Source organism: Protomyctophum parallelum (genome assembly GCF_964188405.1).
Source record: "Protomyctophum parallelum genome assembly, chromosome: 5".
NCBI lineage: Eukaryota > Metazoa > Chordata > Actinopteri > Myctophiformes > Myctophidae > Protomyctophum > Protomyctophum parallelum.
Window position 1 is genome coordinate 47,561,926 of NC_139702.1, and position 22,686 is coordinate 47,584,611.

The 22,686-nt window shown below is 42.7% G+C and overlaps 2 protein-coding genes across 3 annotated transcripts in view; both read left to right on the forward strand.

Annotated features, from left to right (window-relative positions):
* The window catches only part of LOC310859462 (protein kinase C alpha type-like), a 143,126-nt gene that overhangs the window by 43,959 nt on the left and 76,481 nt on the right, over positions 1 to 22,686 (forward strand). For both annotated transcript variants that reach the window (XM_083766012.1, XM_083766013.1), the window contains exon 4: positions 11,859 to 11,941. In XM_083766012.1, the coding sequence (XP_083622138.1) occupies positions 11,859 to 11,941 (83 nt within the window). The remainder of the gene's footprint in view (positions 1 to 11,858; positions 11,942 to 22,686) is intronic.
* On the forward strand, positions 8,749 to 9,308 carry LOC310859467 (ATP synthase subunit d, mitochondrial-like). The gene has a single exon (XM_083766020.1). The coding sequence runs from the start codon at positions 8,786 to 8,788 to the stop codon at positions 9,266 to 9,268; it is 483 nt and encodes a 160-aa protein (XP_083622146.1). The 5' UTR covers positions 8,749 to 8,785; the 3' UTR covers positions 9,269 to 9,308.

Sequence of the window (22,686 nt, forward strand, 5' to 3'; positions counted from 1 at the left end):
GTCCACTTTACACTCTGAGTTAAATTAAACACAGGGTTTTGCTAGTATGTTGGCACTTGGCACAGTGTGCTGAGGTAGAGTTATTTTTTAAGTTGTCCTGCAGTTTGGACACGTGAAACCTGCCGCATGTCATTCTCTCTCTCTCTCTCTCTCTCTCTCTCTCTCTCTCTCTCTCTCTCTCCCAGGTACAAACTGAATCTGTGCTGCCGTGCCTTTTTTTGCAATCTGTATCAATCAATGTGTGCCGCGTGTGCGTTGTTGTCTGATGTTGAATGAAAGGGCTTACACTATAGTTATTTTATTTATTACTATTATTTTTGTATGATTTATCAAACCTGTCAGCTGACATGAGTGTGACTAGGAAGTGGCCATGGACAGTCTCCTGTGAAAGAAAGGATCCAGTCCAACCCCGCAGTGCCTGGAAAGAGGACAGATCAAATAACCATAAAATGTAGCATACCAGTGCTGCACTGCTGCTTCCATTGATCACTAAAACCTATTAAACGTCCCCTGCTTCATTTGGGCGATTAATGTTTATCATTGATGTTAAAGCTTTACACAGCAACTACAACTTGTAATCACTTGTTAACTGTTTTTATTGGGTTTTATGAGTTGGGTTTTATTAGTGTTTATCATAGCATTTACATATGCACAGTTTGAGTGTGCACATTAATTGGAACGTGCACATTTTGCAAGATATTAATAATAGCTTTGTTTTGTTTTTGTAAGAGGCTCCATGCCTGCCAAACAAGCAACAATGCTTACTGTAGCCAACTAACACCTTTAAATCGCAGTCTTAACTGTCTTGCCATCTGCCATCTGTTCCAAATATTTTTGCTTCAAAGTTCAAATGTTTATGTCTGGCAGTGATTCTAACCACAGCAGCATGGCCACTGTGTTTGGACACACACACACACACGCACGCACGCACGCACACGCACACTCGCGCACACACACACACACACACACACACACACACACACATACAGTATACACACACACACACACACACACACACACACACACACAGTATATATGATGATTTGGGGTGTTACGGTACAGTACAGTGATAGTACAGTAGAGGGACCCCCTGGGGACCCCCACATGGTAATTCAGTTATTTCTCAACCATTTTGTGCATGGGGTGGCTCACCAGAACCGGGCCAACCCCCTGGGCCCGTCCTAGTGGTCTGGATGTTTTTCGGGGACCCCCACACGGTAACTTCCCAAATGTGCCATTACATGTACAGTAGATACTGAGGGAGGCAGTGTTTGGTTGCTTTCATGGTTGAGTTCATATTGAATTGTATGTGTAATGACATCATCCAGTACGGAGTTAAGAATATAATTATGCACAATTAGTGCTTCAATTCTGTCTTTTTTTTTGTAGAACATTTCAATTAAGGTGTTGGCCAACATTTCGTGCTGAATGAAAAAGGAATCTAATACATTTCCCTTTTCTATTTGTGCTTCAGTTGATTAAGTCAGTGCATTCTGTACAGTGTCCTCGGGGTGATGAAGCTGAAATTTGTGATGAGACGTTTCACAAATCACAACCAGTGTTGTGGTGGTGTGAAAGCTGGGTAGGTTAATCCACTGATGTGCTTGACTGGAGGTGTTGACATGTTGAAGGGAGCAGGCCCTTCCATCCGCGCAGCTCCTAATTGACCAACCAGGAGAGCACCGTCTCTGTGGGAGATGTAATGTTCACACTTGCTAAGCAAGGTCTGCTGTGCATTCAAGCACTGTCCTTCTGACCTAGGGTGCTGCTTCAGTAGTTTCTTCAGGCTGCTGGTGCCACGACACTGAAGATCACTGAATACCGTATTTGTCCGTTTTCGATGGCCATGGTCATTCACTCACTCACTCACTCACTCACTCACTCACTCACTCACTCACTCACTCACACTCTCTCTCTGCCTCTCTCTCTCAGATCGATATTGAATGACGATGGTTCAATGGGTGCATGTGTAAGAGCTCATTACTACAGTAACATTGAGGCTTATGATACGATCCCTGTGCTTTCTAAGATATTACTGTTGTGCCCGAGTACTGGAGAGAAAACACTCAAACGCTAATCCTCACCAACCTAACGGTTCTATTTTGTAAGACTCACTGCTTCACCTTTGAACAAGGCTTTGCTCCAGCTCCTTTTATCCTCATGTTTACTGCAGTAGTTGTTTGCGGCCCTGATTCTTATAACAGTATGTCGGTGCAGTTCATGAATTTTTAAAGATGCCATTCATTGCAACAACAAATTGATCTGGCACTTGCCGTTATAGATCATTTGTGCGGTTGGTGCACTGCCTACTGTTATTGTGCAGGTACTGGTAGGGGTTCAGCTAGGATATAACAGATCCAGCAGGAACCCTTTTCTGCCATACGGCCGAGCTACACCAGGCTTTTCAAAGCGCGTGTGCGCATATACACACAAATGCACACACTCAGTTTTAGATCCAGTCCTATTTTAACCCATTCTGACCTGAGATCAGATTCATATGAGGTTTCCGCCGGACACACACTGGTCTGATGAACCCATTCTGACCTGAGATCAGATTCTAAAAATGTCAGTCGCTCTTCGATTTTTCAAAAATAGCAGACCTACAAGCTCGTATCGCGCCACTCGGTGGCGCGATATGAGCTTGTAGATCTGCTATTTTTAAATAGCTAAAGCATAACATGATGCTGACACCAAAATGGGTGCCCGGTCAGAATTGGTTAAAGTCTGCGTATGCGCAGCTCACACACACACTTGGAGTAGCACGGCCGTTATTGTTCAACCCTAGCGAGAACTACACTACCTGGCTAATATCTTGCATTCGTATACTTGTATACTGTATATGTACTTTGCACATACATATACTAGTGGTGTGAATCACAGTGCAAGAATGATTTGATTCAGGGTCCAACTATTGATATGAGACAATATCCTGTGCCCTTTAAGCTACACTATTTCAGATGCCTCTTAAAGACATATGGTGAGACATAAGCCTATACTGTCATAAATGATTAATAGTCCTTTACAAAAGCAATGGCATTGATGGACCTTTTTCGGCACCGTATCTTCACACACATTATTTCCAATTTCCCATACTCGTTGCTGTCATATGACAAAATGTGAATTCACAGCTGAGTATGACATTGAATAATGCTTGCTGTCATGGAGTTCTGGATCAATCATGAGGCAAATAGGAGTCGAGACAATATTCTAGTTGGTGATGGTTATGCTTTATGTACATATACAAAGTACAATAACACTCTAGGTCAATGGTACAGTAGCCTGAAAGTACGCTCCCTTTCCAAGGCATAGAGGGGCGGATTCAAACTAGCACTGGAAACCGACGCCGGCTCCCTATTGGTTCACCAACCTATGTCCCCGCCTCCCCTAGCAATGCATTACGGCTGGATTTCCCAAATAAATGTTGTGTTGCATGTAGCTTGAACACACCCCTCTAGGCCGCACACAGAAGCTCTATGTCCTTTTTTGGGAAACACTGTCAAACACAACAACATAGAAATAAACAACCTAGACTAGAGCACAGCCATACCTGTCCTTATTGCACACGTAAGGCCTCCTGCATGAATACATTTAGAAGCAAACCTGTTTCCCTAAAGCCTCTTTAGCCTATACACACCTGTCGACAGTAAAACCATTCGCAGAGAAGTGTGTGATGTGAGTGGTGACTTTCTTCGTCTCATTTACATTTAGAAATTAAACAAACAAGTTTTTTTTAAGAGTGAAGAGAGCCTACTGTCCAGCAGTCCAAATATTATTACATTAAATTTCAGAGGCGAAGCGATGTCGGCAAGGTAAATGTAGGCCTATATGAAAACACTACTGTCCCATTGTGCAAGTGAATTAAATTGAATAACATTCGATTGTGGGTTAATAAATATAGGCCTAGACAAGGAGGTTAAATGGGAGGCTATTGTGCAGTCAAAGTTACCAAGCTAGTTAATTCAGCATTATTTTATTGACCGGTCAGGCCGGTATGGTAGGCCTCAGGCCTACGAATATAGGCCTCAGGCCTACCATAGGCCCCAGGCCAACCATACCAGGCCTCAGGCCTACCATTGTGTGGCACATCTATGCACGGAATATGTTCACACTTCACAGTGAAAGGTGGTGTTGTTGAGAAGAACCACACGCATACTCACTATGCATATTTCCTTTGGGAAACCCAGCCATTTGGTTCTACACATCTTCAACATAGGAATGCTGTGTGGCAGAAATGCTGTTTTTTGGACCCAGCCCTATTAAAGGAGCTCATTTCAATAATGATGCTTGCATAATTCATCCTTTTCTGCTATTTATATTCATTCAGAGAGATCACCAGTGCAATAGTATCATGTGTTTGGGCTACATTACTGCTGTTGCATTACATCTTAACAGTTTCCGTGCCGGGAATGGATTACTCCAGGTTAATGTCGCTGCCGTATCGGACATACCCGCCTTTTGTTTTATGTGTTTAATCCGCCGTAATGTAATGAATCAAAAGAAAATCCGTCTTCGTCGCGGAGTATGAGACTGGATGCCTTCGCTGTGATGACAAAACCGGAAATCGTCACATGCTGTGGGCTGCTAGGGCTTCTGGGAAATTGAGGCCAATGGAAATGCATTGGGTGCAACGCCTCATTGAAACCAATCGTGTGTGCGTCTTCCGGGTGCACCAAGATGGTGGATGCTACACACAGATCATAACAAACCACGGGAGCTTTTTTTTATGGATTTTCGCGGATTAAAAGCCCAAATAATTCAGCGTATGCTCTAAAGGTAATACAACAATCTCGGCAGTGAAGGGGGGTTGATTAAAATGCGGGATAATCGTAAAAAACAGTCAAACTGTTAAAATAACACAACAAACTAGAGTTGTGCCTAGCCTAGCTGAACCCAAGTTTCTTCGTGTTTTCACCACCCTCATGTGCAGACAGTTATAGTACACAGCCATACAAATGCACTGCTTCATAACTTCACACCTAATCATCAAAGACAAAAGTTCCTTTCTTTTGTTTTACCTTAAAGGTATATTCAGTGATTTCACTCAAAAAACCTTAGGTTTCGTTTTTGGCTGTGGGACCCAGCCTTTCGTCCAATCAGGATAGAGAGTCAAAAACGAAACCTACGGTTTTTTGACCCCCAGGGTTTAACTGGGGACAGGGAGGAACTCCTTATATGGTCAGCACACTCTATAGTAGGGAGGATTATCACAACAAAACAAAAAAATAAGTGATATTTGAATTAAGTGAAATCACTGAATATACCTTTAATAATGCACTACCTTAGCTCAGGGTATTTACTGGAAACATAAAAGTTGTGTGGTTTCCCAACAGCAGTGTGTTGTTCAGTCCTAATTCAATTGTTGCAATGCCATGTAAAACATATTAACAAACCTTCGACTGTGTCTTAATAGCAGAGCCCCATATAAACATCTCATCCACTGATCTCAGTGATTCATGCTAATGTGTATAGCCAGACTCTGTTTTGTCAACATCCATCCTGGCAGCATCCGGGCATGAACCACTTTGGGTACTTTAAAAGAGTGTAGTAGTGTATGTAATATTTATGAAGCTGTTGCAGTAGTGTGATACATGAGTAAGGGTAAGTAGAGGGTCACTGAATGTAAAGTATGTTTGCCGCTCTGTTGGCTTCATGAGTCAAGCGCCTAAAGGTAGCGGTGTAAGGCACGGTGCTAGAGAGGACATGAGGGCATGATCCTGCCAACAGTGGCTCCTCAGACACACATCAATAATACATCAATAACGATGAACTTATTGTTATAACCATACACCACATTGTGTGTGTGTGTGTGTGTGTGTGTAAAAACCTCCCACGCGCCCCAGACAATGACTGCAATTACAATGTAATGGCCGATAGAATGTAAATCAAACGGATAAGATACTAACATTCATTCATTAATGATAGACCAGTAGCAAGTAATTGCTTCATTAAAGAAGCCTCGGGAGTGTGAGAAGAACCTGTAGCGTCTACTTTGTCCACAGCAGACCTTTTCACTTTCTATTACAGCAGGAATGTTGGTGTTGGCCAGGCATGGAGAGCAATAAATCAAATGGCTCAATAATGTCTGAATTCATTTTTCACTTTTATGATCCTACGATGCCATTACTTAATATGATGAATGATGATATGATGACGAATGACCTTGATGTTATGAGCTGGCCCTTAAATATATATCACAGGGGAAGGGAATAAACTGTAGAGTCAAGCCTCAGTCTGTAGACTCTTAAATTATGATCATTATGACGTAAAAAAAAAGAAACATTTGATGGTGGTGGCAATTTTGGTAATTTCGAACCGTCTTCTTCTTCTTCACTGTTTATGACCTTTATCATTGTCATTTTCATCAATATTGCCATTTTCATTATTCCCATAGCCAAGAGCATTGTACATAGTCCCATTCCTGCAATATTCCTTAATGATGAGACCACTAGGCCTGTGGTTTGATCTTTAAGGCAATACTCTTAACACAGGGATTTATTCATCAATATTTGATCAGATTTAGTTGTGTATAAATACTGCCAATTGTGTTTCATTCTCAAATTTCCATGCCATGAACAGCTCTTCATGTGACCACCATGCTCTGACTTTAGGTGCGTTACCCATTCAAAACAAATCAAATAAATTAACATGAACATACGGTAGTATACACAACCTTCTTTCACCCTCGGCCACTAGCTTGGTCTCCACCAAACGGCATGTGTGGTTCAGTTCAGAGCTGATGCAGAATCGGATCGATTCATTCTCATTTTCTAAATCCCCAGAGATCCATTTGTCATGCCATGCCTGGGGTAAGTGTCCATACACTCCCACAGGGGGGGGGGGTGTGCACTGTGTTCCTAGTTCCTACTGTACCATGCTGAAATTGTATTATTATTATTATTTTTGAGTGGTGCTAGGAATGTGTGTTCTTGGCTGGGTCTGTCCTTCCGTCCGAGTACGGAAATAGCATTTGTTGACCACCACCAAGTGTCACTGTTACGCAGCCTAACACACACACACACACACACACACACACACACACACACACACACACACACACACACACACACACACACAGGCCAGGGAGGAGGGCTTGTACAAAAGGCAAATTAAATAATGAAAACAAATGTTGGGGAATGTCGTGATTAGCACTGTTAACTACTTTGCACTTTGGCTATTCGAAAAAAGTGTGAAGTGTTATGAGCTTGTAGATCTGCTATTTTCTGACATCTTTACTTTTACTTTGGTACTCAAAGTATATTGTGATAATAAAACGTTCATTTCAAGCTAAAAAGAAACTCCCCACCACATACTTTGACTATTAAAAAAAAGCTGATCTAAAAAAATAAAGTTGATCTAGTCATTCAGAATATATCGCTGCTTCTATATCTATTCATAATTAGTCACCAATCTGTCAGAAGACATGGTAAATGAAACAAAAGTCATAGGTGATTAATTGAAAAATAATAGGTTTCATCAGATGTGTGTGTCTGCACGTCTCTACATTTAATTTGCTCTTTCATAGCCATCAAACCATTGTTTGGTGAAATGGGATAGTGCACTTGCTGGCAGACTCACTGGTGACTTATTCTAAAGAATGGATAGGATGAATACAAGCTCTCCAGCTTTTCAATAAGTTAATTTTATAAAGGCCAAGAGTGGGAAGCAATTAAATGTTCCCACTGAAAGCACTCGCCCACACATGCTCCTTGTTTCTGCAAGGCACCTCCATATTTTATTTGACATCAGTTAAGCTTCCTCATATATCCTGAAAATACGCATTCTCATAGCCCGCCCTCTGATTCCACTGCAGGCTCAAAATGACAAAACAAAGGGAAATCATTCCTGCATTTCCTCCAGTCCGATGGAAGGAAATTGTAGAGAGACTTATTATCTTCGTAAACAAAAGCAGGAGGGTCGAGCGTTTCACTGTGCTACAGGGTTTGTAGAGAATTGGATAAGTATTGATTTGACAGCCCTCATTACATTCTCACCTGCTTTGTAATTATCCTTGTCTTTAGAGTGAGAAACAATACAGTCACGACTCACAGACTCTTAGTTCACTGAAACACCTTTGCTTTTCTCTGTAGATGGAGCCAAGCTGCCGTCAGCTCTTCAGGGCGTAAACATGTATTGTTTTTTTTATTTACTTACGTCAAACAATATTTTTGTTAGGAGCAGGAACAAAAATCAATCTAATCATCTGTAATTGTTCCAAAACAGAATCCTTAATTGGAATTTTCATTATAGCAGTTAAATAATGTTTTTCATTAATATATTTAGCAACAAGTAACTCCCAAACTGCCACATGTTTTTTCGATGTACATAATATTTTTGTGTGTGCCTGTTTCAAATTGCGCGCCTATATACGCAGCATACATTTTCATCCCTGAAGTTTATTGTTTCCCTATTAAGATCATCATTGAAGGACATTATTTTATTATGTTTGCAGGCAGCCTCTACAGATGAGACGCGTACAGCCGTCTGTATTTGATGAATCCTTGTATTGCCACGACAACGGATAGCAGTGTGACGTCACAGGCACAGCATGACGTCACATCGACCACAAGAAGGGCTATTTAGGGAGAGAAGTTCAGACCTACTTAGGTAGAGCAGTTCAGCCCATACACCGATAGGTAACCAATCGTTCCCAAAAACCGGTGGCCCTACAGGACACCTGGCTCCACCAGAGAACTCCAAACTCCAAACTCTCCAGACCAACATTAGTAACTTCCTCCTGGGGGGATTCATTCTCTGTCCAAAAGAGAAGAGCTACTGAGAGATTACCATGGCTCGCTGTTTTGCAACAAAGGCCCTAGACTGGGTGGCATTTGCTGAGCGGGTGCCACCCAACCAGAGGGGCATGTTCAATGCCTTGAAGACTCGCAGCGATGCCATCGGTGGCAAGCTAGCGACACTTCCAGAGACCCCTGTAAATATTGACTGGGCTTTCTACCAAGGTGCTGTGGTCAGATCTGGGATGGTGGCTGAGTTTGAACAGAAGTTCAGCGCACTGCAGATCCCAGAGCCTGTGGACACACAAACTGCATTAATTGACGCACAAGAGGCGGAGGCAAATAAAAGGGCTTTGGCCTATGCCGAAGAGTCGAAGGCCCGTATTGCCGCGTATGAGGCAGCGCTTGCTAAATTCCAGAATATGATCCCCTTCGATCAGATGACAATTGAAGATCTGAATGACACTTTCCCAGAGACCAAATTGGACAAGGTCAAATACCCCTATTGGCCACACAAGCCTATTGCGGAGCTGTAAACTTCTCGCTGGACACTTGCCCCACAATAAAGATGATGTACTTTTACTTTTAATACGTATTTAATGAGAAAAAAAACGGGAAAAAAAAAAACTTCCTCCTGGGGGATCCATAGGCGTTCCAATTCGATGTGATTCCTCCAACTGTGCCTTGGTCTGCCCAGGGTCTCCTCCCAGTGGGACGCGCCTCGAGGACCTCCCTAGGGAGACTCCAGAGAGGCATCCTAACCAGATGCCCGAACCACCTAAGCTCTAATCCGAGTCTCGTGTGACCGAACTTCTCACCCTATCTCTAAGGGAGATAGGGTGAGCCACCCGACGAAGAACAAATTTCGGCCGCTTGTATTCGCCACCTTATTCTTTCGGTCATGAATGTTCTGTCGTTTGTTTCTTGTAAACAATTGGAATAATCCATTTTATATTATTAAACAAATGCTGCATTCATGCTGCATGGCATGCATGAATACATGCGTGTGCGTGGAGTAATGTGACATCTAATAAGAAGTGCAAAGTTGTTATTGTTTTTTCTGTGCTTTCGCCTCAAACAAAAACATAAACAGCACTCCTGCCATTTGTGGAGGCTCTATATTCAGGCACATGACCTGCAAACTATTTTCAAGTAATGTGGAGGAGTGGAGGTGTGTGTGTGTGTGTGTGTGTGGTGGAACTTGAGTGATGCTTGTGGAACTCGACTACGTCTCGTGCCTGACCTCACATTACTGTCGTGGCAGTAATCACGTTAAACCACACCCTCTCGTGTAATATTGCTTAACTGACCACTCTGTGCAGTCTGTGGCCACTATAGGTCATACTGTATGTGTACTGGGAGTGGAGTTCTTGGGTGACAGTTGGTCAGGAAGTACAGTATCCAGTTGTACATGCTTGGGTTCAGGTCTAGGTCATCTCTAGAAAGTACTCATGCAGAATGCCTCATTTTTCAAATTTATAAAAGTATTTTGAAAATAGCTCATCTACAAGCTCACAATGCGTCGCATCGCGACACATTGTGAGCTACTTGTCATGCAAATAGTTGCAAATAGTTACTATTAATGATTTAATCGTTGTTTTTGGCATTGGAACATGTTTTTTAACAATTACATTTCTGTTTACCTTTTAGGCTTTGTAAATAAAAAAAACAGCACAGGGCAGTTATGACAAATAACTTAAATCCTATTATTGAAATATCACTATATCAGGGCATGTACTTTTCCACAGTCCACAAAATGGGTAATACGGGTTAAGAGTGTGGACAATGATGTGGAAATAACAAAGTCAATGTAACAGCTGTTCAGTTCCTCCAACTTCTTTTATACGGTTTAAATTGTGATGGGCTGAAATAATTGCAATCAGACGATTACGTAATAACTGTGAATCATCCTTGTCAATTTTTCCTGAGAAGAGTGTCTGTTGTGTTGGTGTGAGATGTTGGCCTCTCACAGGGGGTTGCTGGTATTAGAAGACTGGCTCTGTAACCTAGTGTATTTATGAATCATCAGATTGATGAGCCATTTTGTGTGCGTGTGGGCGGTGGTGTGAGTTATATAGATCTGGGTTGATGTTCATATTGACTGGACCAGCCATGGGGCAGAGTGAAGGGTTGGGGGGTGTGGCTGTATTGATTTGCATCAGTTTCTGTTAATCTATGTCACTGCATCCACATGGCATGCTTGCCTCGACTGTGTTCATTTTGAAGAGGAGATAATAAGTCGATTATGCTGTTAATAGGCAGTTTTTGTGGCATTATATATATAATGTGTATATAGTATAATATGCACATTCCATTAGGTGAAATTCGTCCTCCTATTAAGTGGGCATTCTACGGTGCTCGGGGAGCAATCAGGGGTTAAGAGTTTTGCTCAGGGACAACCAGAGGCTCTGGCTCCCCAGGCAGGCACACTAACCATTCAGCTATGGCCACTTCTGTTCAAATAGTAAATGGAAAAAGAAAGAGAAATAGTATTCCAGTGTTTTCGTTGGTTGAATAATTCATTAACGTTTTGAAAATAATACAGAGGTATAGTATACAATAATGCAAAAACAAAGTTTCCATTGTGGTCAGTGTGAATTTAATGGTATGAAAATGAATGTTCAGTAAAACTTGTTCTTCCTGAGAACTACAGCCACATCATAATCTAATTAATGTATTCAAACTGTAGAGAGACAGAGAGAGAGACAAAGACATACTGTATGCCTTTTCTCTCCTCTCTGTGTCAGGCAGTGTCTGGGAGATGGTATCCAAAGGTGCCATTTTCTCCCTTCAATGACCCTACTACACTGCAATCTATGTTTCAATATGCATACAGTACTATGCACTCACTGTTATGTGTTTGTGTGCAGGTGTGTTTTTGATCCTGGGAGGTTCACAGTCAAATCATTAGTTTTAAACCTTAACAGTGTACAAATGTAACCAAGTCATTTTGATCAATTTCACAACATCAGAGTTACACTGAGGCTCAGTATTTTACAGTGTAGCATTGTACAAACCTTAAAGAGGTGTTAAACTGGCCATGCTGACACATGTTGAGAAGCTTTCTCCTCTTCAGTCATTTTAACATTCTCCCCCCCCCCCCCCCTTTTCTCTCTTCCCCTTCAGTTTGCTGTTTTGTGTGCCACAAGAGGTGCCATGAGTTCGTCACGTTCTGCTGCCCCGGGGCAGATAAGGGACCCGACACAGACGTAAGTAACCAAACACCAGCTGTTGCCTCTCTGTACGTTTTGCTGTGTCGTGGTCAGAGTTGATCCCTTTGTTTTGTTTTCTGTCCATCACATTTATGCGACTGACGTCACTGATGTATTCGCTGATGTCAACAGGCCCTGGCTCTTGTCGAAGCCCCCCCCCCCCCCGCTAGGGGCAGAGCTTTGCACTATAGTATACCATACATCCATGTCTTGTTACAAAGCACTGGAAGGGACAGGAGAAAAATGAGGCTTGCTTTACACATCCTTTACCCCCAAGCATCTAGAGCCATATATTGTCATTCAGGGGTATGGAGCTGCAGTAACTACATTATCTACGTTTTGCTTTAACTTTTTCATTGATCTCTCAGAGATTAATGAACATTGAACTGTAGATTTGTCTGTGTGTCTTGAAGCATAAGTTCAGAGAGAGGACGAGGTGTCATCCCCCAGCCATGGTGTACAAGTACACCCACTGGACATGACACGTTGTGCGCTTGTAGATTGCAATTGTTTACTATTTTGAAAAACCTTTTTAAATAGTTCAAATAGTCAAATAAGTTTAGGGATAAGGGGTAAGGGTAGCACAACATATAGCCCAAAGTATTTGAACCGACAACATTATTATCGTAGACCTCGAGGAAAGGCCATTGGGTCATCATCCAAGCAGCATGCATGTGCTCAGCAAGTGTCATAGTATTCCAGCAAGTGTCATAGTATTCCAGCCAGGCTCTTTCAAGATAATGCTGTTTGGGACGAATTGTTGGACAGACAAAAATGACTGACATGGCCATCCTTAGAGCCCCACCACCTGTAGCAGGTCTAAAAATCATATTATTTGCCAGTCTCAAGTTTGAAATAGAAATAGACTTTTAGTCTGTAAGGTGTGAGGGCCTTATTGGCCATTCTACACCAGCAGAAGTTAATTTGTACACATCCTCCATCATGCATGTTTCTCCATTGGTATGAAGCGCTGATGATAGATTGTGCCATTCAGATCATCCTCTGACTTCTAACTGATTGATTGATTGATTGGTTAGTAATAAATTTAATTCATTCATTCATTCATCAATAAAGAAGTTATTTGGGCCGGAGACATACCATTTATTTTCACAATGCAGAGCCTTCAGTATGAAGAAAGCACATTGTGATCAGCTGTTCCAACTCAGAGATACAATCTGGCCTATTGTGTGAAGCTTTTCAATGAGACTTCACTGTTCTCTCTTCCTCTGCTGCTGGTGTCATCTACCAGCTATTGCTTGCATATTGCTAAAGACAAGTGCACATGGCCATAGCCTCACTGCAGCGCAGTTTGGCCCCTGTAACTGGAGATATGTCATTCAAGATTCCCCTAGACTCTTTTAATAGAGCACACCATGGATGACACAGAAGCCATAACGCTGTAGAAAATAGTCTGTGGGGAGCTGGGTGATTCTTTGTGAAGCGCCAACCTCAGAGTCCTGTAGTGTATTGTAGGGTAATGAGCTAAACTGTACTACTTTATAGTTACCATTCATCATCTCTGAGTGAGTCTGGATACGCATTGTCAACAGGCTCATACACACACCATGCTCTATTGTGAAATATGCATTCGTCATCTCAGTAATCATCACAAACGTGATCTATTTGGCTTTGTTTACTTATGTGTTATGAAGCACATGCTTCTGTGTTGAATTAGACTGCTCTTATACTGGCTATCTTTGTTAGTTATATCAACTCATTTAATAAACTCTCAATATAAAAACATGGAGTGTTTTGCTAATTCTGTATGATTTGTTTCAGTTTGTACCAAAAAAAATCAAATCAAAAATATTTTCTTCTGCTACTGTTACTGATACTTTCTTAAAATACTTTTTAATATAGATTTTTGTGCAATAATAAATTCTGTTGCTAGGGGCAACCACTGAGATTTGCTCAGTTTTGAGATGGACTCGCCCCCCCGGGTGTGCAGTAGCAAATATCCAGGAAAAACTGTATCTGTTGTAGCTTAACGGGCGTTGATTTACAGTAGCATAACAAAGCTCAACTAGCAGCCCAAGAGCATAATACCAAAGAATCGGCACAGTGCTGCCAAAGTGTTTTATAACACCTCCGCTGGATGGTGTTATAAAACTGTAGTGCCAGCCAGGACTGAGGTGAGTGGAGGCCCACTGGGTATAGCAGCTATGGAGGACAGGAGAGCCCCCCTTCATTCTCTTTCTCTCATGACATAATGTATGTTTGAGGGGCGCTAGCTCAAAAAGAGAAATAAACCTTCCAAGGAAGGGACTACACACTCCAGGGAATAGAGACAGACAACTTACTGCATCATCAACTTATTTATTAGTACGACACGTTTCGCCGTGAGCTTTGTCAGGTGATAGCACCTGACGAATAAGTTGATGATGCAGTAAGTTGTCCGTCTCTATTCCCTGGAGTGTGCAGTCCCTTCCTTGGAAGCTTTATTTCTCTTTTTGAAGTCTATGCCTGCTAACTAGACTTGCAGCTCCCAAAGGGATTTTTGGATGTGCTGGAGTCCCCTTTTTTGTCTCTCATATATATACATTGCAAGTTAAACTCAGCCCAAAGCTCATTACTGTATGGACTGCGTATTTTCCCTGGCTGGGCAATGTTTGCCCAGCCTCACACTCAGGTTGGCTGGGGCAGAGGCCCCCGGAGGTCGGAGTCCATTATCCATCATCCATGCATTATAACAGCAATCACTACCATATTTATCCACTATCGATGTCCTCCTCAAAAGCAAACTCCTAGCCAATGTGGCGAGTTGTCTAGGAAGACATTCTTCTTGACAGCAACAGCCTGGGGTGTGTGAACATAACAGATCTACAAGCTCACATGGGATGTAAAAATCAGGCTTTAGGGTTATCCTCACCACGTGTTGGGCCACCTGTACTATGCACAGCGTATCCACAGTGGAGTAGGGAGGGGAGAGCAAGACTTCCACATCTCTTCCCATATATTCCCTGGAGAACTGGACCTGATGACCTTCTGGTTACTTGAACCATTAGGCTACAATGCCAGTCATGTTAATGTCAATTAGCCCCATTAGGCCAATGAATGAAACATAATGTTTCCATTTGGCAGTGTTTGGTTGCTTACAGTGAGAGCAAGGGCAGCGCTTTGCAAAACAAGCACCATAAATAATGCTAGGGCTTCCCGTTTCACTACAGGCGCTCTGGAGATGAAACCGAGAGCGAGGGGGGAGGTGTATGTGGCGATATACTGCATCATTGATGTCCACTTTTCCTGGTGTGACCTGGGGAAATCTGCAACTCTTTCTGCACTGATTCTATTTTACCCTCACACACACATGGTCATGCACATGTTGAACACACACGATCACCCGGGTCCCCTGAGGGCAGTTCAGTGTGGCTCTAGCTAAGAGAAGTAAGTGAATTAAACAGAAACACGGTGCCCTCTCTGTCTCCTCTGCATGGAAACAGACAGGACTGACCTGAGGCTGACTTCGCATGGCTCACTGCCGTCAAACACACAAACACAATGACAACAAATTATTTTTAAACCATGACTGAAATAAATTAACTATCTAAAATGTTGTGAACATCAGTGAGGAACACTATTTGTCTGATTTTTTTTTTTTATGTTGCAGTATCTCCCGCACATTTTTCTTCCCCTTTGCAGCTCTTTCCCTGTAGTCCTTAAACGAGGAGAGTGACAACAACTTCCTTAAATGTGTTATTTTTAAGGCGTCTCAAGCTAATGTCGGATATTACGTTTCTTTTTAAATATCCTGGGTTGTAGAGAGATAAGAAACAAGGTGTGCAAAAAAAGAAAAGAAAGAAGATTAGTTCTTTCTGACTGAGCTATGCTCAGAGCTTCATTCGTTGTCATATTTCCCTCTAATAAGGCCACAGAAGAAGACTGTCACCATTGGAAGCGAAAGTCCCACAGAGAATTGACTGCCTGACAAACCGCTTCCATTACAGTGGAAAGGTGGATATCAAAAAAGCATTAGGCCTACAGCAGTGAGTGATCCTCCTCCAACTCTATTTGATTCTCCTAGATCACAGCGGTAGGAAGGCCCAGGAGGAAATAACACATTTATAGCTACAGTATTCCTTTGTTAGGGTTAAGACTGTTTTCAGGAAATGTTGTGAATATAACATGTAATCAATTCAATTCAGTTACATTTGAATAAAGTGTCAAATCACAACAAGTTATCTCAAGACCCTTTACATGTAGAGCAGAGAACCGACAGAGATCACCGACCACCCTGAGCAAGCAATTTTATAACAGTGGTAACAAAAAACTCTCTTAGCTGTAAGAAACGTCAAGCAGAACCCGTCTCTAGGGTGGGTGGCCATCTGTCTCGACTGTGTTTCCAATCATTGATGCCGAGTACCAAGCAAGGAGGCCTTGGGTCCCATTTCTACAGCTTTGGTATGACCTGGCCGGGGATTGAACCCCGACCTCCCAATTTCAGGGCGGTCACTCTAACCAGAAGGCCACTGAGCTAGTTTCGAGTTATAGTTATAGTGCTAAGCCCTGGAAGACCAGCTCAATAATGGGGATGCGAGAAGCGTGTGGCAAGGACTTCAGAGGGCGAACCAGAAGCCCTCCCCAATGAGCTAATCACGTTCGCCCATTTTAAGACAGACGGCACCAGCACCAGACCAGGCCAGCCCATTATCCATCTCGGAGGCTGATATGTGTGCGGAAGGCGTTGCGTGAGCACCCGTAATGTTGCGGGCCCTGATGGCACACCAGGTCGTGACCTCAAAGTCTGTGCACAACCAGCTGGCAGGTGTGTTTGTGGATATTTTCAACCATTCCCTTTCTGAGGGTCTTGCATGCTTCAAACAAGGGATGCCCACACAGACCCGATCCGACACACCAAAGGGCCGACATGCGGAAATCAACCGTCGCTCCCGACAATCGATTATAGGCAACATTTCATCTGGCCAATCAGAATGTTGGCAGTAAAATTGAGTCCTCTTGTTTTACTGTTAATGTTAACATGGTCTCCTTCAAAAAAATCAAATACAGTTTCAGTGGCTGCCTTTGAAGGACCCCACCTCTCAGCCAATTAATCCAGCAGTCTGAGGGGGCTGTGCCTGTAAATCTAGCCAGCCATGCCCATGCGATGTAATACTGTCCGTGCCAGTGTCGACACCCCCCCCCCCCCCCCCCCCCACACGCAGAGTCCCAGTGCATGCTTCATGCTTCCAGAACGGCACGGCCCAATCCTTGGCACGACTGGTGCAAGGAAATGCAATGCCCCGGCCAGTTTTGTGCTTAGCACACCGTTTTTATTTTGGTGTCTTGAGTGTTGACGTGTCCCACTGAGCCCTGTCAGGGTTCGTGGTTTCCGACAGATGAGTTCATGGGAGATGTGCTTGTAGACACACAAGGTGCACGGTATGCATGTTGCACCGCGAGTACTCGCAGAGTGAATGTTTTCACATAATGATGAATACAAGCCATTGAAGAAACCCTTGCAGTGGGTGCCATAAGTGGATGCGCCCCTTCCACAAATAATGAGTGAATGTGTTCTGCAGCTCGTTCAGTGTGACTAAGGAAGTCAAAAGAAATACTTTTGTGTTATCCCCTGTATTGTTTATTGTTATGGACACACACACACACACACACACACACACACACACACACACACACACACACACACATTAAAAGTTCTCTGCCAATTTACACACAGGTTTGTTTTTATGCCAAATGCTTACATGCGTAGATTGTAAACAACATATAGCAACCATAATTTGTAAATAAGAAACAACTTTTTGTCTGTTATTATGTGAATTAATATGGATAATTATTATTGGTGTAGCACCACCTGGTGAAAAATCCACCGGCCGCCACTAGGAATGAGTGTCATAAGTCAACAACACCCAGCAGTCTCATTTAAGCATCACCAGTAATGGATACACAGTTCAAATTAATTGAGTGTGTTACCCAGATACAGATACCTTCCAATACAGACACACACACATGTAAACACGCACGCATGCACACACGCGCGCACACACACGTACACATTTCTCACATTTCTCTCTCTGAAAGCCTTGCCTCCTTTGGGTGATAATAGCCATCATTTCTCTCGCTCTATTTCACTTTCTATCTCTATTTCAGAAAGTTTTTATTCAAAAGTTTTTATTTTCTATGCCGTGTTCAGTCCAGTGTGTTGTTTGGATTCAGGGGTTGTGGCATGTCCATGCCATGTGTTGCTGCATTCTACAACTCTGTGTGGAACAGAGAAGTACTATCTTTTACCGTACACTAGGGGCCTCAAAACTCTGCGAGGTTAGCGAGGTGCAAAAACTGTGAATAGCTGTGCAGGCTTGCGTGCATCTTCAAAACTATATACCAGGGCGTTGACCTGTATCACCCCTGGTCTCACGGTAGCACTATAGAACACTAAGAACAGGTCCCTTCACGTTTTGGCCTATAACTCTTGAACAGTAGGTTGTACAGACAATGACTCAACATCGCACAACCTATGAAGGAGAAACTCACAAATAGGCCACAGACAGTCACAATTTCGCCAGACAAGATCTTCTTTGCTTATTTTTAATTTATTTGCTTCAAAACACACTTTTTGCTACTACTCTACAGACTTTGCCCAAAACTCACACAAATCGGTACACATTATCTCTGAGGTCATAAGCTCTACCAGTCCGATTGTTCTGATTCTATTCCAGCTGGTTATGACTGCCTTCCATGCAAATGTCGTGCTCCCTGGGTAGGCAATTAACCAGCCTGCTCCAAGGAGTGCACTTTTCTTGTATTATCATGAAACTGAATGTTTGTTTGACGGTAAGCATTCGTGTTCTGGGGATGAAAGAGTGGTGTCCTAGTTGCTTGTGTTTAATGTTATGTGTGTCCAGTGGGAATTTACCCCCTGTGTGTTGATGCCATGTGCTGCCCATGACCCACAGTCTGTCCAGCGGCTGCCGCTTTATCTATTCTGCACTGTCTGGCAGCCATCTGCTTTCTCACAATGATGGGAGCCAAGGCTTGCCAGAATTTATCTCTCACTTATTACACGCACGCGTGCGGGCGTGTGCATACGCACGCACACCGTGCATACGCACGCACACCACACACACACACACACACACACACACACACACACACACACACACACACACACACACACACACAGACTAACAAAGACATACAGATGTTACATTATACATACACACACTGTCCGGCTGTGCATACACTGTACGCCATAGATTACTCCAGTGGTTTGCTTACAGAAAATGTCATTTCTCCAAACCATGCTAAGTATTATTAATGATGCACTGATGGGAGTGCTGGACTCCCTCTTGACCTATACATCAGCATAGTGTGGCAAATCATTGAGGGCAGAGGTTTGCCCACGCTAGACTCCCTGCCAGTAAAATTGCATACAGTATATCTTGTTTATGTTATGTATCTTGTCAAGTTATAGGTTTTTGGATTTATTTATTTTTTCCACATTTAACACGCTTCCTTCCTGCCATTGCTGTAGATCTGCGTCAATTAATAAATACAAACGACACATTTGAAACAACATAATATAAGGTTGTGTGTGTAGTGGGGTTTATATCAGGTTAATCTCACCTCATTTAACAACAAAACAATGCAAAGAAATCATAAAAAGCAAACTTATATGTATAATATGTTGCCATAATATTTGTTATTAGGATTATGAACATACAGGCATGTTTTTTGTGACTGGTCAGTGGTCACATGTGTGTGTCATCGCCCCAACTGTACATTGCCTCTCTTGCTAAGAGTGAAAGGTAGACCATGGAATGGGAAACTGTTGAGTCTGACTGTAAAACATGTGAGAAGGTGGTGGGCAGCGAGCAGGGGAAGTGAGGCCTGTTCGACACATGCCCCGAGCAAGATAAAGGATCCACTCGCCATCAGCTCTCACAGGCAATCAGCTCTCCTGTCATGCCTGACATCCTTACATGATTAGAGGATAGAGAAATGAAGGCATTGTAAGCAACCATGGGAAAACAAAGAAAGAAGAACAGGCAGGGGAAGAATGGAGGGATGAGGGAGAATTGGATGGATTTGGGTGAGGAGGGAGATGGAAAGAAGGGGGAGATGAAGGGGTGGGGAAATGAGGGAGAGGAGAAATGAGTTAGTAGAATTAGTTGGAAATGGAGAAAGCGATGGTACAGAATGCAATAGACAGGCAGTGGGAGGTAAATGGATATGAGCACCGAAAGGGATGTACTGTATTGTCACAGCCAGGGTAGATGGATTGATTATGACAAGGAATTGATACAGTGATGCAGTGGAATCATGGTAGGGTGGAGGAAGGGGGCAGCCTGTGACTGAAGAGAACAGGACCAAAACCAAGTTTGTGTGTGTGTGTGTGTGTGTGTGTGTGTGTGTGTGTGTGTGTGTGTGTGTGTGTGTGTGTGTGTGTGTGTGATTTAGTTGTTTCCATAGTGGCTGCATCCAAACTCTTCCTTAATCAAATTAGTTTTTACACCATCCCAAACCGGCCTATAGTGTCATCTTGGGATAAATGTGACCAAGACATGACAGGGGTCCCTCCCCTTCACGCCATCTGACGCCATCCCGGTTACTGCCACACTCCTGGAATGCAGGAGTGCCGTTCTCAAACCCAAGAAAGTAAATGGGTGACTCCTCTGCCAAAAAAAACCACACAGTTAAAATGACAGAGGCGCGTCCTCTAAAGCGGACTTGAGCCACCGAGAGGCACCACCGAACGAGCTGTTAGGCGAACAGTCGTGCTGAACTCTGTGAAGCCAACTTCAACTCACCGTTTGAGTTATGTCCTGATAGGGACATAATTGTAACTCATATCCCCCTATAAACGTTTAGTCAAATCCGTCCCACGGCGTCACCAATTACATGAGAATGCGCTCACACCAGTGACCATCATGTTGTCACTAGCCAACAAGAATTGATTTTAAAGTTTTATCAGATATTGTTGGCAAGCGATACTGTTGGAATATAAATTAATCTTCTGGTGTCTTCGTCAGCCAACTATTTTTGTATGCTAAACCCACCTGATTAATCTGTTCCATTCCTAATTTATCCTCTTTTTCGTTGTGCCTTAACTTCTCCCAGAGACGTCTTCAGTCCAAACTCCATACTTTCCCACTCTCTCTGTTTGTCTTGCAGACAAATATTTACTGTGATCTGCCCACCCTAAAACCATAAATAGATTGTCACATCCTGATGAAGCAAATATTAAGACCCTGGTCTTTCTTTTAAATCGTCCCAGTGTCCTAGACTTGGAGAAGGATTCTGTATGTGGAACAAGAAGAACTCACTGTTGTTCTTTAGCCATAATTGGTGTTGGGCAGGGTGGTCTGACTCTGGGAAACACACAGTGAAGATGCATTAGTGCAGGCATTGGCCTCGTTTGTGCTGACACAAGGTTGGTTTTATCAAGTGTATCGATTTCTGCTTGCTTTTAGCTTTTTATTATATGATTATTTCTTTCCGTACCATACAGTATTTATGAGGCCTAGTGTGTCAATTTTGTGTCTCTCACTCTCACTCACACACACACCCACACACACACACACACACACACACACACACACACACACACACACACACACACACACACACACACAGTACAGAAATAACTATATACTATACAAACCATTTTCACAGAGAACATTTCTCTTTGTGTCTAATTCGGTATTTTTACATCACAAGGACCAAGGCTAACATCACAGCCACTGAGGGCTGTGGCAAAACAAGGTAGGATGATCCATTCCAGTGGTTGAACTACACATGCCAGTGTGTAGTTGAGCCCACATCTGAATTTCAAATGTGGTACAGTAAGACAAGATAGACCTTTATTGATCCCTGTGGGGACGTTCAGGTATCATTGCAGCAGTGGTGGAAATTATCCGGATACCTGGGAGGCTGATGCCCAACACCGCGTTGCAGTCAAGCACGGTGTAATTAAGTGAATTTACTTAATTACTGTACTTTTTGAGGCAATTTGGAGGCATTTTTACTTTACTTGAGTATTTTCAATTTCCAATACGTTTACTTCTACTCCACTACACCTTAGAGGCAAATATTGTACTTTTACTCCCCTACATTTATTTGAAAACTAGTTAATAGTTACTTTTTAGATTTTGATTATTATTACAAAACATACATTAACCACAAGCTTGCATTCGTGATGCAATGCATTGTGAGCTTGTATATCTACAAAGGTGGAGATCTGATAGAACATACCAGCATCTTTTCAAGCAACTGTATGTGAATGTTGTTGTCTCCCATCATCTATCTATACATAATAACAATTGTAATAATGCTTGCATGCATGCATGCATACATACATATACATACCCAGCCGATTGCACTACTTGCGTGCTCTGCTTGCGCAAGTAATAACAGGTGGGCAACGTAATAACATCCATCCAGCAACTGACATTGGAGGCCATATCATTATGTCAGTAACAGCAAAACATCCAAACGTGAGCCTTTGAACATATTATGCCTTCAACTGTATGCGTTCATGTTAATGTTGTTGTCTCCCATCATCTATCTATACATAACAATTGTAATAATCATTATTATACAAATACCTATAGTAGGGTCTATCATACTGTTATGTAATAAAATATGGAGTGAGAAGTAACGATGCAATTTAGGAGCCCCTGAGCCCAACAAATTTGCATCTACGAACCGCTTTAATGTTTTGTTCCGCAAGAGAAGAACAAAGGAAACCCTCCTTTACTTTATTCCATAATTAACCCCCTGACACCTAC

Excerpts from the sequence above, each read along its gene's own strand:
- LOC310859467 (XM_083766020.1), top strand. The coding sequence starts at position 8,786 with ATGGCTCGCTGTTTTGCAACAAAGGCCCTAGACTGGGTGGCATTTGCT.